Raw genomic sequence first — 18247 nt, forward strand, 5'->3', positions numbered from 1 at the left:
ATGCCCTGACTTCAGCTTGGCAGTATGTTATAAGAGACAGGGGGTAGAGAGGGAGGTGCTGTTCATGTGGAGGTAACATGTAACCTGTGTTAACATTCAGGTATGCTACAGAGAAATGCGCAAATGATTCTTCAACTTTCCTGAGTCCTCCTCTCATCTCTACCTAACTCCTCAAGCCTTAACCGTAATTTCTCAGTCCTATCTCCTCACCTAAAATAGGTTTCTACCTAAATGGGGCAATGGTTGTAATCGAGTAAACAATATTTTTAAATTGGAGCCTCTTATTTATCTAGTCTTTTAAACGACACACACAAGAACAATCTGAGGTTGTTACTGTGAACTAAAGGATCAGATTCACATAAATATATTAATGCTGAGTAAGTAATAATTAACAAGAACATTTAAATTCATATGGTCTCTTACAAAGAAAATGAATTTTTAAAATTAAAAGTAAAGAAATGTTTATATAGCAGTGATAAGCCTCAGTAAGGTATACCAGTGAGCAAGAGGTCAGTATTTTAATTCCAGGCTCTGCTATCAGCTAGTTGTGAGGCTGACCATACATATATTTTGGCCTTTCTGCCCTCAATTTATTCATCTGTGAGAGGACTTGAGAAGGTCTTTTTCAACTCTAAAACCAATTCTAGTATTAAAAAATAAAATTTTCATTAGAAAACTGAAACAAACTACAATTAGATAGCCACTAAAAATTCAAAGGATTTTGAATTTAAGCTATACACTTAAGCTATTCAGACATACTTAAGAGGGCACATGTAAATGTCACCCCACTTGAAAAAAAAAAGAATATGCAGGCACAGTCTATAACCGAAATGAATACAAGTTACAAGTAACCAAGGAGAACAAATTTCTTTCAAAACCATATGATTGCTCCCACATGAATTTCTTACTATATATAAAAAGGATAATTTATTAATATAAATATCACAGGTAAAAGGAATAATATCTAAAATCAATAGAGACGTTTTCCAAAAACCTGAACTGAACAAGCCCAGAGGGACAAAATTTGAGGCTCAGTTTTCCTCACAGAGATACTGCTAACCTAGGCTTAACTAATACCGCTGAACTCTGTAGTAGAAATAATTTTAATAGCAAATATAGGCATTATATTAGCACTTTTCATATTTTAACTCATATAATCCTCACAGAAGTCCTGTAACTACTATTACTGTCCCCATTTTACAAATGAGGAAACTGAAGAACAGAGAGGAATTAATAGAATCACTTGCCTGAGGTCACTCAGTTAGTAAATTGTGCAGCTGGAATATGAACCTAGGCAGTATGGCTTCAGAGTTTGTCCTCTCCGTGCATTACTGACACACAAGTACATGATGCAAAATGGTTAAACAATAAAATCAATCAGAGTGATTGAGTTAACTCTGCCACTAACCAAGCTACGTGTCCTTGAATCACAACCTCTCTGGACTTCATTTCCCACTCAAGTAAAAAAGGGAACTGGCCTAAATAATCTCTGAAATTCCTTACAGGTCTGACGTTCCATGATCTATGCTGCTGCTGCTGCTAAGTCGCTTCAGTCGTGTCCGACTCTGTGCAACCCCACAGACGGCAGCCCACCAGGCTCCCCCGTCCCTGGGATTCTCCAGGCAAGAACACTGGAGCAGGTTGCCATTTCCTTTTCCAATGCATGAAAGTGAAAAGTGAAAGTGAAGTCACTCAGTCGTGTCTGACACTTGGTGACCCCATGGACTGCAACCTACCAGGCTCCTCCGTCCATGGGATTTTTCCAGGCAAGAATACTGGAGTGGGGTGCCATTGCCTTCTCCTTCCATGATCTATGGAATGCTTTAAAAGCAAAAAGCCACAACTGTGGCATAGCAACAGCTATGCTCACTCTTCTTTATCTTCCTCCTTTTACACTTATCACTATATCTCATTATCTTTTTCCTATGGCTCATCTTTATAAGTTCCTCTGTTTAACAGCTGCCTACCTCATAAGAGTTACACCAATAATCTTGAGAAAAAAATAAATTAATAGAGGTGAACTCTAACCTCCAGACCACACTCTACTACCTCCAAACCATGCAGAACTCAGACCTAGGACTAAAAGTAGACCAGCCATTACTTCAGCAGGTGCTGGAGACTGTGCCTAAACGTATATATGCATAAATGGATGGAGTTATTTATTTTTCATAAACCAGCAGGGTGTAGGAATTAAGAGCAGGGGCTCTTTCAATCTCATATCTGCTAACCACAATTAGCAGTTTCAACATAATCAGTTACTGAATGGCTCTAAGACTCAGGTTCCCATTCTACAAACAGAGTGAACATAAAAACCTACCTACACAGCTTGCTATAAAGAGATGTTTTTAAAGTAATGCCATAGTGACTGACAAAGTAAGCACTCAAAAAATAACAGCTGTTGTTACCGCCCCTGTTAGCACCACTGCTATTTACGATTCCCATATAAAGGCAAGAGCTCCCAAGTATGACAGATTTTATTTCAAATTCTGTCTCTACTACTTAGTAAGTGTATGGCCATGAACAAGTTGGTTAGTCTCTCTAAGCCTGAGTTTCCTCATCAGTAAAATGAAGATAATAAATCATCTATCTTCAGTTCAGTTGTTCAGTCATGTCCGACTCTTTGCGACCCCATGAACCACAGCACACCAGGCCTCCCTGTCCATCACCAACTCCTGGAGTTTACTCAAACTCATTTCCATTGAGTCAGTGATGCCATCCAACCATCACATCCTCTGTCGTCCCCTTCTCCTCCTGCCTTCAATCTTTCCCAGCATCAGGGTCTTTTCCAATGAGTCAGCTCTTGGCAGCAGGTGGCCAAAGTATTGGAGTTTCAGCTTCAGCATCAGTCCTTCCAATGAATATTCAGGATTGATTTCCTTTAGGATGGACTGGTTGGATCTCCTTGCAATCCAAGGGACTCTCAAGAATCGTCTTCAACATCACAGTTCAAAAGCATCAATTCTTCGGTGCTCAGCTTTCTTTATAGTCCAACTCTCACATCTATACATGACTACTGGAAAAACCACAGCCTTGACTAGACGGACCTTTGTTGGCAAAGCAATGTCTCTGCTTTTTAATACGCTGTCTAGGTTGATCATAACTTTTCTTCCAAGGAGTAAGGGTCTTTTAATTTCATGGCTGCAGTCACCATCTGCAGTGATTCTGGAGCCCCAAAAAAATCTTATCTTAGCCAACAGGAATTTGTTGTATGGCTCAGGAAACTCAAACAGGGGCTCTGTATCAACCTAGAGGGGTGGGATGGGGAGGGAGATGGGAGAGAGGTTCAAACAGGAGAGGATATATGTATACCTATAGCTGATTCATGTTGAGGTCTGACAGAAAACAACAAAACTCTCTGTAATGTACAAAACTCTCTGTAAATTATAAAACTCTCTGTAAAGCAATTATCCTTCAGTAAAAAAATAAGTTAAAAAGAAAAAAAAATCTATCTCACAAAACTGTTGTGAAGATTAGATGAGGTAACAAAGCTGCTGACACCTGGTTCCTAACTGGTCAATAAATGCTAATTCCTTTCTCCTTAATGACAAAAAGAGCACATTTCCACTAATTCAGTTCAAGGAATAGAGATTAGAAGTGGGAATCCCAGAGAAGACAACTTTCTTTTCTCTATCATTCTGTGCAGGGGTATATACAAGAGAATTCTCACTCATGGGATTCTCTTTATCTTCTTATGTGCTTCCTAAGACTAGAGAGCTTTTTCTCAGGCAATCTCCAAATGTTCTGAAAGGAGTTGTGTGTTCAAAGGCAGCAACTCTTAGAAACTCTCTCAGGGAACCCAGAAGATCAAAACTATTTTCATAATAATACTGAAATGGAGCAGGACCCTACGATCTTTTCCCACACCGTCCTCAACCTGCCTTTTATCTGTGGAAAAACTTTAGTCAAAGATTAAGTTTGATCAGAGAAGTGAGAAAATGCTGGGAAAGAACCTGCCTGCAATGCGGGAGACCTGGGTTCAATCTCTGGGTTGGGAAGATCCCCTGGACAGGGAATGGCTACCCACTCCAGTATTCTGGCCTGGAGAATTCCATGGACTATATGGTCATGGGGTCACAAAGAGTCGGACGTGACTGAGCCACTTTCACTTTCATTGAATCCATGTTAAATGTTGAGGTTTCCTAAGTGGAGCTAGTGGTAAAGAACCTGCCTGCCAATGTGGGAGGCATAAGAAGACCCAAGTTTGATCCCTGTGTCGGGACGATCCCTTGGAGGAGGGCACAGCAACCCATTCCAGTACACTTGCCTGGAGAATCCCCATGGACATAGGAGCCTGGTAGGCTACAGTCCACAGAGTTGCAAAGAGTTGGACAAGACTGAAGCAATTTAGCACGCAGCTTTATTTTAGATAAGGAAACAGCAACCCACTCCAGTATTCGTGCCTGGAGAATCCCATGGACAGAGTACCCTGGCAGGCTACAGTCCATGGGGTCGCAAGAGTCGGACATGACTGAGCGACTAAACCATCACCACCAGTCATTATAAAGTATAGTCAAAGACCTTTAGTCCCTTCTCAAGGGATATGGAATAGTCTGAGCCATATCCTGTAAGCTGTCTTACAGATACTAAAACCCCTACCACGTAGGAAAAGTTAACTACATGATGACCAGACTGTAGCCATGACATAAGGTGCCAAAATTCTGAGAACTGGCCTCAAGGAAATGGGAACAAACCGACCATGGGACTGCAGACTATCTGTACTTAAAATATATGAAATGATGCTGGTCAGATCACCAATAATCAATTTCAAGACAACTGTCAGAGCTGACTGTGCTGTTTCTGACTGTAGCTCCCTCCCTAAGCCTACAAAACCTCTCGTCCATTGATTCTAGAAGAAGTGGGGCAAGTATTGGTCTTTGGATAAGTGTGTCATCTCCCCACTCCTCCCACTCCACCCCACTCCACCCCACCCCCACCGCTGTTGCTGACATCCAAAATAAAGCAAACTTTTCTTTCCACCAACCTGGCCTCTTTATTGGTTTTTGAGCAGCGAGCAGCAGGACCCCCATTATCCACTGCAATACCACAACTTCATGTGCTTTTTTCACTCATTCTTTCACGAGTACACAGTGGAAGTTCCCAAAGGCCACATGAAATGTGATGTCACGTCTCTGAAGCCTAGTCGAAGGTGTGCTTGTACACTCTGTGTTTCACACATCTCTCAGTTTTAATTTCAACTATAGAGTATTATCAGTAGATATTGGAATCTTTTTAACAATTTTTAAGAGTTTCAAATGGTACCAAGACCAAAAAGTTAAAGAATTACTTCTCTAAGGTATAGAAAAAACTCACAAAGCACATGGATTACTCCATGAATTACAACTTTACCAATTTAGTTTAAATAAGTAATTCACACAATAATCTAAAAGCTTCTCATTTTCCTGTATGATTATATTTCAGGCCTTCAATCTTCAAGAAAATGACTTGTTCACTAATTATCTGTGAATATTCAGTGACAGAACTGGTTCTAAGGACTTACATCTCCTTATTTATGGTCTACAGTCTTTCTAAATTCTGCAGGTCATCTTCAATAAGAGATGACTATGTTTTCTTAATCATCACACTGTCCCTCTCATTACACATAATATGAAAATTGCAAGTTATGCTTACAGCAAGTTAATTAAACTTTCCCATGATCTATAATAAATAACTTTTTAAGACTTTTCTGATACCACAGATACCACACCTGCCTAGTGATAGGAAGAAACAGGTAAGCAAATTTCCTTCTATTAACAATTAAATTTAAAGGTGTATAACATATAAAAAGTTTGTAAAGCCAGGGAGAATTCTTCCATATTATTTACATTGTGATCCAAATTTACAACCATGTTCCAAGTCCTCAATCTACAATCTTCCTTTACGAGGACTAGGAGTCGTAAATGAAAAATGTATGTTAAGTCTGATTGTATAAAAATGTAAAATTTCTAATCTAACAAAAAATCATTAGTAAATTCAAAAGGCGAATAACCTGGGAAAATATTTGTAGTATACATTGCAGACACCAGGCTGTCTTCTTAATATTCAAATAGCTGTCATAAATGAATATGGAAAAACAGCACAACAAAAGATGAATAAAGGGTAGGAATAGGCAATTTATAGAAAAAGACTGATAAATCTTGATAAACATAACTGTCCTAATTCATAATTAAAGAAATGCAAACTAAGACAATAAGTAAGATGTACTTTTCAACCATGATACTGGTAAAAAATAAAAATCTCTAATAAAACACACACACACAAAAAGAAATATGTGCTTGAAATATGACTGAAATATAAAACCAAACACATACACACAAAAAATTGGTTTTTGGTTTTTTCTAAGATAAAAGAGAATTTAATGACAAAGCTATCAGCCTTATAGCTCATAATAGAGCCCTTATAAATATGTGTTGAATGAATAAATAATTTTTTTAGGCATTTGTTCATGAGCATTGTCTACTTGACTTCTTTTAGCATTTACTAGGTAAGGGGAAGACCTGAAAACAAAAATACAACCAGGCAAGACCCCTAGTGAATTCTGACAATCTCCCAAAGGCCAATTAAATAAATACCAAGCAACCCACAAACTACCTCCAGTTAAGCTGTACAACTTGAGCAAAATCTTCCAAACTTTTTTCGTTACGTTACTATTTTTAAAAAGTTTACCATGCACCTCCAATATACGTACATTTATTTATAAATTATCTCCTTCTACAACTGTGTACATTATAAAACATAGAATTTTTAAATGGAAGTTTTAAAAGATGAGACAATAATAAACTAATTTAAGCTTTCACTTGTGAATAATACAAAAATATTTTTAATCTCTCTTAAGAAATTATCAGTAACAATACTTTTAAAGAACAATCTAACAGAAAAGTTTCACTGCTTTTTAAAATCCTAGTTTTTAGTATTTCAAAGGCCTAATTCAAACTTCAAGATTCAGTTAATGATAATGGCTACAAGCTGGAAAACTGACCTTCCAATGCAGAATACTCTAATACATAACATATATTTAGGGTGAAGTTCACTATGGATGACAAAGGATGTTAAAATCTTATTTTGAAGAATTATTTTAATTATTTTGAAACTTTCTGGCAGGCTTGTTAGGTCTATTAAAGCAGCATTGCTTTCTCTGTAATTTGGCTGACAAAAAGCTAGTACTAGAAGTAGAACTGTCAGCTCTGCCCTTTTCTTGTTGCTCACGTATACTCGCATTATTGGCTTCTTTACAGGAGTCTTTAATTCACGTCCATTTTATATGGGTTAGTTTAGTCAAAATTAGGTAATATCCATAAATTCATCTAACTATAAGCAACCATAAACTGAACTGCTATTTGCTGAAAGTGAACAAACAAGTGAGAAAACTATTAGCAATTCTTGACTCTCCTTCAGACTACCTCCTCAAATGAGATCATCTCATCAACGTATTTATTCAATGTTAGTAAAATTTCATTTCTTCCTGTCTTACACATAAAAATGAACATAAGTAACACTTCTAAAACTACCTTCTCTGCCTTCATGGGAGTGTTGGGTACACTCCTTTGGGGCTATGATGCAAATATACTTGAAACCCCTAGCCAGCACAACTTAATCAGTCTCTCAAATGCTTTTCAGGTTAGGACTGAATTTGAAGCCAGGAATGATTTTCCATGATCACCCCAGGTCAAGTAAGATTCTATGTTCTTATGGTATGGGCCTTCACCCCAAAACTGATCCAAAATCAACCTTCAGGGATGGACAGACAAGTATAATCTTTCCAGGACACTCACCCTAACATACTTTATTAAACAATGAAAATAACAGTAATAGCTTCCTATCTTATACAACAATTCACTCACTTAAGAAACATTTGTAAATACCAGGCATCTTATTGCTATACTCATTTACAAATGTTATTTTAAATATACTATACTGTACTTTCATTTGCAGAAGTGCCTGAAAGGAAAAGTGTGGTTTGTGCCCCATCGGGTGGCCAAACTGGAAATTTCAAACAACTTCCAGCAAGGCAAGTTAACCCTAACTAATCAACATAACTCCTTTGGGAAATTGAAGCCTGCAACACAAGTGTTCTCATGGGAGAGTTCTATAAATGAAAATCACAATAATGTTATGGTGTTTCCTTACACTTGAAAAAAGGGATATGCAGATTATGCAGAATCCTTTCCAAATCTTGCAACAAAAAAAATTAAAACTATTACCATCACTTTTTATTTGAGTTCAATAAAAGTTTCATTGGGTCAGTCTTCCATTCACAGATTAAGATAATCATCAAATTTTTTGAGAAGAGATTATTAATTTAAAAGAATGCTTTTAATAGTAATACTTTAAGTTCTATCATCTTCATATATCAAGCATAATGAAACCATAAAAATGTACAGAAATTTGGAGCTATATGGGTCCTTAGAGGGTTGTAAGCCTAGAAATCAAGTCCAGTTCTCTCACTTTACAGATGAAGAACCTAAAGCCCAGAAGAGGAAGTGATTTCATCAGGGTGACACAGTCAGGGTGATCTGACTCTCAATGCTTACACCTCTGTGCTCAAGAGACTATATACGATACTGGACATGTAATTTAACCTTTTTGGACCTTAATTTCTTCGTCTGAAAAAACCAAGGAGACAGATAATCCGTCAATCCCCTTTTAATTCTAAAATCCTGAAATTTAGATTCCTCATTATTTTAGTACCTTACAAAATTACAGTGTACACGGACAAAACCATTCCTGGTTCCTGAGAAACCAAAGCAGCACAGGACCCTAGGGAAGAAAACACAAGTCAGCAGCCAAAGGCACCAAATATATTTGCTTCTTTTGCTAATATTCTGTAAAATATTAACATGGTCATACTAGTCTGGCGGAAACTGGTCTAAATTAATTTTGATTAATCAATTACAGAGCTCTAAAGTATGCAATCACTGATTCTAAATTTTAAAAAGTGCTCTTGAAAATTTTTTATTGATGTTCTGCATTGCATGCCAAGATTTATACTCAAATAGATAACTGGAAACAGGGATAGCCTCTTTCCATTTGTGTTTTATTCTTTGTAAAAACTATTCACAAATGAATCAAACCAATTTTCTTTGTATGATTTCTCCATGTTGCTCTATTCTTTTATGCTTTATTATTCCATCTATGAAGATCGAGTCTATGAACTCCACAGTTCATTTTTAAATTAGAAACTGATCATTTTCAGGATATTGATGGATCACTAACACTAATTTTAACAGTCCAAAAAATGAAACCCATTAAAAGTTAAATCAAAAACCTATGAACTACAATGGACCTTAAAAAGCTCTAACCCTATATTACTTTATGAAAGAGGACAGAAGCCTGGAAAGGCAAAAAGCCTATCCCCATGGCTTCATGACAAACATATACAAGAATTAGCACTTACTGTATGACTGTGTGTACACAATAATACATACAATCATAGAGGTAAAATAACATTTTCAGCTTCTGTCTAATGGTCTGATGTTTCAAGTAAAATTTAATGCAGCAAAATGACATGAAAACCAAAATAGCTGAACAGTTCATAACAGTTCACAGCAGTAGAAAGCAGCCTACACTAGAAATCATGGGTAATATACCAAAATTTCATCACCAGTACTGGAAAAACAAATCCAAGTGTCTGTTCTGCTAACAGTATTTCAAGAGCATCATCTTCATATGTGAGAAACTACATTTTACTGCCATATGAAAAGGTTCTTCTCTCGAGCAAATGCTCACATCTTTCACGATATTCTTTTTTCCCCAAAGTTTCTAAGCTGCCAAATTCCTCTAAAGATTCTTATTTATGCCTCTTTATTTTTAAAGGAACAACACTAGCTCTTGAGCAACAATATACAACACACAGATCCCAACCGTATAAAAAATGGCTCCAATTCAAAAAGAAAAGTGCTCCTTATTAATTTTGCCTACCAAATAAAGAGCTTACGAAAGATCCAAGTCACAAAGTAAGGACTCTCTGTAGAATAAAATTTTAATAATCTACAATTAATGAATTTTTTAAAAAATAATTTTTAATTGGCTAGGAAAAAATAACAAAGTCATACATATGAAATGTGTTCCTCTCTGACCAACTTAAAGTAAACCGTCTAGGACTAGTTAGTGTCCAAATGCAGTATGTGAATTGAGTACCAGAATGACTCCAGCCACAAAGCTGATATTATAAATCAAGAGGTAATTGCATCTTTAAGTCTTACGCTTCTCCTTCCAGCCCTAAAAATTGTATTCCAAATTAATACAATTCTATGAAACAGTTAAGAGCTGTAATACTTAAAATGAATCACAGCATACAACCAGTCACTATTACTTCTCCCCAAATGAAGCATTCCATACTATATAGGATGTTGCTTCAGGATGCCCTGTTCTATGAAGAACTGGCAGTGGTGCTGAAAATTACTACTAGAAAGATGAAAGACCAATACCCTCCTTTCAATAAAAACCATCATCTGGACTCTAGCCAAGGTTTTAAAACTGACCAAATGTTATTAGAAACAATAAATCAAGAGCTCTACAGGCTGAAAAGCTTCTCCCTTATTTCATTCTTACAAAACGTAGTCACAAAACACTATAAGAAAATTAAGTGAAAGAAAGCATTAACAACTCTAGGCCTTTCATTTCTGGCAATAATGAAATATTGTATGTTACCAGGTGAATTTATTTTACAATCTTCAAGGTTCTGTTTAACCTACTTATATGTCTCTTTCCTTGCCTTCTTCAATTCTTACAACTGTTATATGAATAAATAAACTTCTGCGATTGCCTAAACATCCTTTCAATGAACTTAAAATAGAAATGAAAAACAGACCAAAATATCTTAATTCATAAAATCTAGCTAGCATATTTGTGTTCATATTGATTTTATACTCTTTGTTCCTGCACACAACACAGATGTGAATTACCGGAGGTTACAGATTAAGTCTCTCTATCCAGGAGCTGAACTGCCAGCCACTGAGAATAAACTATTGCAAAGCTTAAAACCCTTCAGGTATCTTGGCTTCTGAATACATAAATGGGCTCATTATCTTTACTTTTCCTTTCATTAACGTATGGTTCCTTATCACTATCTCTATCAAATACCGTCCAGGAGCTGTTATCACAGAAATTAAGGGTGAGGAGGGCCATGATTTCTGTAATACACAGGAATGTTTTAAAAGTACATTGTTTACAAGATAGTACTTTTCTCCCTAGCTAACAAAAATTTTAGGGAAGAAAACCTGAAAATGTTAATAATTCCCTTCTCTTTCTTCCTCTTCCCCTTCACTCCATTTCAAAACCGAAGAGCCAAAACCAAAGATATGATTACTTTATATACTTCATGAAATCAGTGAAAACACGAGTCACCGTCTTATTATCAAAACAAAACAGTTGATTACGATGTTTGCCTACTGTAACCACCGCACGTGTGATACACATTTAAATCAAGTTTCGACCCTGTTACAAAGCCTTTGTCAACAGTGGGCAAGTGGGGGAAAGCTGAAGAAGGGCTCTGTGAATTGAAGGAAATCACCGGAGGGGCTCATCTAGGAAGAAGATTCCTCGGGGAGAGGTGAGCCGAAAGAAACAAGACCTAACCTTGGAGAGGGGGCGCTCGCCCAGGGTGGGGACCAGAGGTCAGGGTGAGCGGGAAGAGGAAGGGATTAGCGCGGAACCGCTGTACCCGGGCTACCCTTCACACCCCGACTCCGCTACCTGCGGCTCTCCCTCCCACCACCATTCCTCAGCCCCGGCCGGCTGTGCAGTCCCTCCCGGCCCGCAGCCCGCAGCCTGCATATCCGTTACCCCGGCTGCAACGGGGCTGCGGGGGAGGGGAAGGTCAGCGGGGCCCGGAGGGGGCCGGCCGCGGCTAGGATGCCGCAGTGGCTCCCCGTCGCACCGGGTCAAAGTCCGCCCGGGCACGGGGGAAGCAGCAAGAGCGGAAGGCGGCGGTGGAGGTCGGGACTTGCGAGATGGTGGCCCCTCCAAGTCCTCCCACTCCCCGGCCGCCGCCGGTACCTCATACTGGATATATTGCTTCCTCCACTCGGGAGTGATGTGCGCGGAGAGGTGCTCGGCGAACTTCATCCTGCCGTCTCCCCTTCACTCCTACTCGGGTCCAGCAGTTACAGGCGGCGGCGGCGGCGGCAACAGCGACTCCGACTCCTCCCCACATGGGCCCCGGCGCGGCGCGGCACTGCGCTTCTCTCCTCCTCCGCCGCCGCCGAGGTCTCCTCAGAGCCGCCCTCCCGCCATCTTCCTCCTCCTCTCCATAGCCCCGCCCCGCCCCGCCCTCTATACGTCATCGCCATGGTAACCGCCTACGCGCCCAGACGAAAAGGGCGGAGTAAGGGGCAGGATTTGGGTATGTTCTTTAAGGCTCCGCCCCTTCTGGGCCGGACGTGCTGAAGGCACCTCCCCTGAGCTCTTCCGTCTGGCTCCTGTTGGCCTTACAGCTGCTCGCTACCGCCTGCCTGGGAAGCAACAGTGTTGTTATTGCAATTAATATTAATACTGTAGCACCAATAATCCACACAATACGTTATATGTGCAAAGATTTGTGCAAATGTTTTTCCATTTTAATATTTATTCTTCATAAAACCCTGAAAGATGGATCGACATTAATCCAAATTGAGTAACTAGAACAGACTAAATACTTAAGGGCCAAATGTATTTCAAGGAACCCTATTTTACACTCTCTAGGTGCTCAATAAATGCTTATTGAATTTAATTAAAGACATCAGTGCCAAAAATTACATGCTGCTTCTGAATTTCAATGTAGTTATCTAGTCCGGGGGATACCAGAAAGGCCAACAACAACACATGGACCCAAACTAGAACTGGGATTACCACCTGGGCTTGTGACTAAGCTTAGAAGTGGTGTTGAGAGGGAAGCCCATGTTGGAAGCAAAGAGAATCCTCTAGAGATAAGGTTGGAACCCCACCCTCAGGGAGACCAGACATGAGTACAGTATGCGGGCTGACTGTCCTCAGGGAGCACGCAGAACAGATCACTCACACAGCTTGGCACCACTTTGAGTGTGGGAGTAACTGATCTGGAGGACCTGATTTTGGAGAGTAACCAAGGTCCTTCCATGAGTGGAGGAGCCCTGTATGATATTAATAATAACTAACATTTGTTAGGTTCTCACTGTCTACGTAACAAATACTATTCTAAACACCTTACATGTACAGAACTTTGTTCTGTAATTTTCACAATTTTTATGAGACTCAGAGGCTAAGGGATTACAATGGTTAGGACAGTATTCTAAGATATCAGCATCTACTATTGGCATATTTGTTTTTTCCTCCATGTATTTTTCCCCTTTCCCCTTCCTCTTAATTCATGCCAGTGCGGATTCTGCAGTTATTTCCTCAGGACAGGGATGATGCATGATGGAAAACAGTCATGGGCTATGAGTCTTTCTGACTTTTATTGTACAGAAAGCCTCAACCTCTGGTAAAAGGTTAGATCACTCACACAGCTTGGCACTACTTTGAGCGTGGGAGTGATTGACCTGGAGGACTTGATTTTGAACTATAACCACGGTACTTCTGGTGAAAGGGTAATTGGGGTCAAAAAAAGGAGAATAGGAGAAGGAGTGAGGACTCCTTTCAGCTTAGCACTATACCCCTCTGCTCACCATGACAGTTCCCCTCTACTGGAGGTGTTGCCAGGAGAAGAAGACAGACTAGAGAGGTCCATGCTCCTAGGAAGAAGGAACAACCACAGAAAAGAAGTGGCTGCATGGTGTGCCTAGGAGGACAAAACCAGGAGCAGCTGCAAAAGAAATTGCTGAGCCTTTACCAGATATGGATTAGAATGGCTGACTCTTTGTTTAATTGAAGTATAGTTGATTTACAATACTTCAGGTACATAGCTAAGTGATTCAGATATATAGATAGATAGATAGATAGATATTCTTCTTTTTCAGATTCTTTTACTTTAGAGGTTATTTAGTTCAGTTCAGTTCAGTTCAGTTGCTCAGTTGTGTCCAACTCTTTGCGACCCCGTGGGCCTCAGCACACCAGGCCCTCCGGTCCATCACCAACTCCTGGAGGTTTACCCAAACTCATGTCCATTGAGTCAGTGATGCCATCCAACCGTCTCATCCTCTGTCATCCCCTTCTCCTCCTGCCTTCAATCTTTCCCAGCATCAGGGTCTTTTCAAATAAGTCAGCTCTTCGCATCAGGTGGCCAAAGTATTGGAATTTCAGATTCAACATCAATCCTTCCAATGAACACTCAGGACTGATTTCCTTTAGGATGGACTGGTTGGATCTCCTTGAAGTCTGAGGGACTCTCAAGAGTCTTCTCCAACACCACAGTTCAAAAGCATCAATACTTTGGTGCTCAGCTTTCTTTATAGTCCAACTCTCACATCAATATTAAATATAGTTCCCTGTGTAATACAATAGGTCCCTTTTTATCTATTTTATGCATAGTAGTGTGTATCTTTTAACCCCAAATCCCTAATTTTTCCCTTCCCCCCTTTCTCCTTTGGTAATATAAGTTTACCATCAATGTCTGTGAGTCTCTTTCTGTTTTGTAAATAAGTTCCTTTGAATCATTTTTTTAAGATTCCTCATGTAAGTGATATCATATAATATTTGTTTCTGCTTGATTTACTTCACTTAGTATGATAATCTCTAGGTCCATTCATGTTGCTGCAACTGGTATTATTTCATTCATTTTATGCTTGAGTAATATTCTTTACCTCATCTTTACCTCTTCATCTTTTGATGGACATTTAGGCTGCTTCCATGTCTTGGCCATTGTAAATAGTGCTGCTATTGAACATTGGGGTGCATCTTTTCAGTTAAAGTTTTCTTTGGAGATACGCCCAGGAGTGGGATTGCTGAATCATATGGTAGCTCTATTTTTAGTTTTTTAAGGAACCCACATATTGGTCTTCATAGTGACTGTACCAATTTGCAATCCCATCAACAGTGTAGGAGGGTTCCCTTTTCTCCAAGCCCTCTCTAACATTTATTGTTTGTAGACATTTTGATGATGGAAGACTATAGACTCCTGGCAGTAACTCCTACAGTTTGTGACAGTAACTCCTATAGCAGTAACTCCTATAACCTTCTCCCAACAGCACCATACCTTGGTGCCTCAACTGTGCACAAAATTCTGGAACCATGACCCAACCAAGGGAAGAAAGAAAATCCTCAATACTAGCTCTATAACCAACAATTTTTAATTTTTTTTCATGACATTCAGTTGGACATGAGCCCCAACACTTAGAGCCCTGACACTCAGTTGGACATGAAAATCTTAATTTATCTACAGAAGTAGATTTAATGATAAGTATCCTATTCCTAACATTACTTCAGATAGTTCACTGACAAAACCATCAAATACTTAGTATTTATTGAACACCTACTTTCTACAGAGCACTGTGCTAAGATACTAAGAATGATAATCTGAATAGTTTTAGTCTGAATCAGAAGTGTTAATTACATTTTCTTTTGTAGATAGACAACTCTTCATTTATCCACATTTTACTAAGTACTATGATATGTCAGCCATGCCACTTTGAGAACGAAGGACAGTTCAAAAATAAACATGATTCTGTCTTTTCCTCAAAGGACATCAAAATCCAGTCAGAAAGAGAGAGAGGCCAACAGCTAGACTACCATGTGATACGCACTGTAGTTGAGGTATCTACAAGAGACATTCGGCTAACTAGGAAGGAAAGGTTGGCATCCCAAAGAATGTGACTCAGATAGTCTTAAACAACAATCTGACAGGGAGAAAGACACCCCCAAAGATTCCAAAGCCAAAAAGCAAAAAGAATTCAGGACTTAGAGAATGGCAGGCTTCCCTGGTGGCATAGTGGTAAAGAATCCATCTGCCATTGCAGCAGAGGCAGGTTTGATCCCCCGGTCAAGAAGATCCCTTAGAGAAGGAAATGGCAATGCACTCTAGTATTCTTAGGTGGGAAATCCCATGGACAGAGGAGATGGGTGGGATCCATGGGATCACAGTAGTCCATGGGTCACGACTTATCGACTAAACAACAGCAACAGAGAACAGCACGAAGCTGTCTGACCCAAAGACCCTTTAAGGCAGCTAAATGTCCCTGCCTCAAAGAAACTCTTCCCTATTCCTTTACCTCCCTTACCCATTCTGCCTCCCACATCTGCCCAGTGCAGTCCCCTCACTGTATCATCAATAGTGTCAGACTGTGAACTCCTTGAAGACAAAACACACTTTTCTCTTATTTTCTCCAGTTTAGCATGGTGCCTGGCATTGAAGCAGTCAATAAAATATTGATGTAACGAAGGAAAGAAAGAAGAAAGGAAAGAAGGGCAGGAGAGAGAAAGAGAGGAAGGAAAGGGCATCCACATGGAGGGAAGTTGCAGGAAATCAAGTTCAATCAGTTCAGTTCAGTCACTCAGTCCTGTCCAACTCTTTGCGACCCCATGAATCACACGCAGCATGCCAGGCCTCCCTCTCCATCACCAACTCCCAGAGTTTACCCAAACTCATGTCCATCAAGTCGGTGATGCCATCCAGTCATCTCATCCTCTGTCGTCCCCTTCTCTTCCTGCCCCGAATCCCTCCCAGCATCAGGGTCTTTTCCAATGAGTCAACTCTTCGCATGAGGTGGCCAAAGTATTGGAGTTTCAGCTTCAGCATCAGTCCTTCCAATGAACACCCAGGACTGATCTCCTTTAGGATGGGCTGATGATCTTTGGGAAAGTCTGTGCAGTGACCAACTCTGGCTTGGGAAAGCAGTATAGCATACCTTCCTGGTTTTGAACTCTGGCTCTAGGAATGAACAGATCTGAATTAAAACTCCATTTTTAAAACTGACATTTGTAGTCTTTGTGACTTTAGGCCAAGTACATTAGTGCTTAAGGCCTCAGTTTCCTCATCTCTCAAATGGGAAAAATAACACTTCCTAACAGGTTGTTGTGAAGGTTGAGATTCTGCATATAAAGTGCTTGGCATAATAACTCACCTCTGGTTGACAACTTAGTAACTGGCAGTCTGTCAAAAACCTGTTAACGGCATGAAGGATGAACTAACAAACCAGCGACCAATTCACTAACAAGCACCTATGTAGCATTTAAAGGCTTCCCAGGTGGTGCTAGTCGTAAAGAACCCACCTGCCAATGCAGGAAACATAAGAGACATGGGTTCAACCCCTGGGTTGGGAAGATTCCCTGGAGAAGGGAATGGCAACCCCACTACAGTATTCTTGCCTGGAAAATTCCATGGATAGAGGAGCCTAGGAGGCTACAGTCCATGGGTTCGCAGAGTCAGACATGACTGAAGCAACTTAGCACACATGCATGTACCATTTACTCTATGCCAGACACTGTTCTAACTGCTTAGCAAATACAAACTTATATAATCTTCACAAGGACCCCATGACATAGCTACTATCATTATCCTCATTTTAGAGATGAGTAAACGGAGACAGAACAGTTAAGGACTTTGCTCAAGGTTATCCACCTAGTAAGTGGTACAGCTGGATTTGAACCCTGGCAATCCAGCTCCAAGTCTTACTCTTGACCATCACATTACACTGACTATTGATGCAACAACCCAAGCCAGTCATAGTGATGGACAGAAGGAGGTGGGGCAAGTGACTCTAACCCTAGTGACTGGCTAGACGCTGCTGCCATGAACTGAGAAATGAAGTGAAGAGCGGATTTGAGGCATTGTTGGATGTGTTAAATGGTTAGAATCTATGAGACACATAATACTCCAATTGAAAACACAGATCTAGAGCTCTGGAAAAAGAAGATCGGGCTGAAGACTGGGGAGCCATTCACATTTAGGTGATGATTAAGTCCTGGTAAGTCTGCCCAGGGAGAGAGCATACACCAAAATGGAAAGGGGCCCAAGGGATTACCCTGGTGTGAGCCTGATAAAGAACCTGGGACAAAGAAAGAGGCTGGGGTGTGGCCAGAGTGGGTAACAAGACAATAAGGAGAGAGCAGTGTCCAGGAAGCCATAAAACAATGAAAGTTTCATAAAGGAAGCGGTGACCAACACTGTCAGATGTTACAGAGGGGTTAAGGAAGATAACTTCTAGGCTGTTGTGTTAGCAATTGAAGACTCACTAGTGACCTCAGAGAAAGTGACTTCCGTAGCATGAAGGGCTGCAGGAGGCCGAGCAGTGAACAGCATTCCTAAATTGTCTTTATTCTGTGTGCGTGGTGTAGGATCAGGGGTGAGAATTTACCAGCATACTCAGCAGTTTATCTAGAAATTCATAAGTGCTGAGTCTGAACACTTTATATTTATCAC

At 40.0% G+C, this 18247-nt stretch overlaps 1 protein-coding gene across 1 annotated transcript in view; it reads right to left on the bottom strand.

Moving 5' to 3' along the window:
- Nucleotides 1-12234, bottom strand: part of XPR1 (xenotropic and polytropic retrovirus receptor 1) — a 202593-nt gene extending 190359 nt beyond the window's left edge. Inside the window, exon 1 of the mRNA XM_006048596.4 lies at nucleotides 11995-12234. Coding sequence (XP_006048658.1) covers nucleotides 11995-12063 — 69 coding nt within the window. The 5' untranslated portion in view covers nucleotides 12064-12234. The remainder of the gene's footprint in view (nucleotides 1-11994) is intronic.
- Between the last annotated feature and the right edge of the window lie 6013 nt (nucleotides 12235-18247).

Source organism: Bubalus bubalis, chromosome 5, assembly GCF_019923935.1.
Source record: "Bubalus bubalis isolate 160015118507 breed Murrah chromosome 5, NDDB_SH_1, whole genome shotgun sequence".
NCBI classification, from domain to species: domain Eukaryota; kingdom Metazoa; phylum Chordata; class Mammalia; order Artiodactyla; family Bovidae; genus Bubalus; species Bubalus bubalis.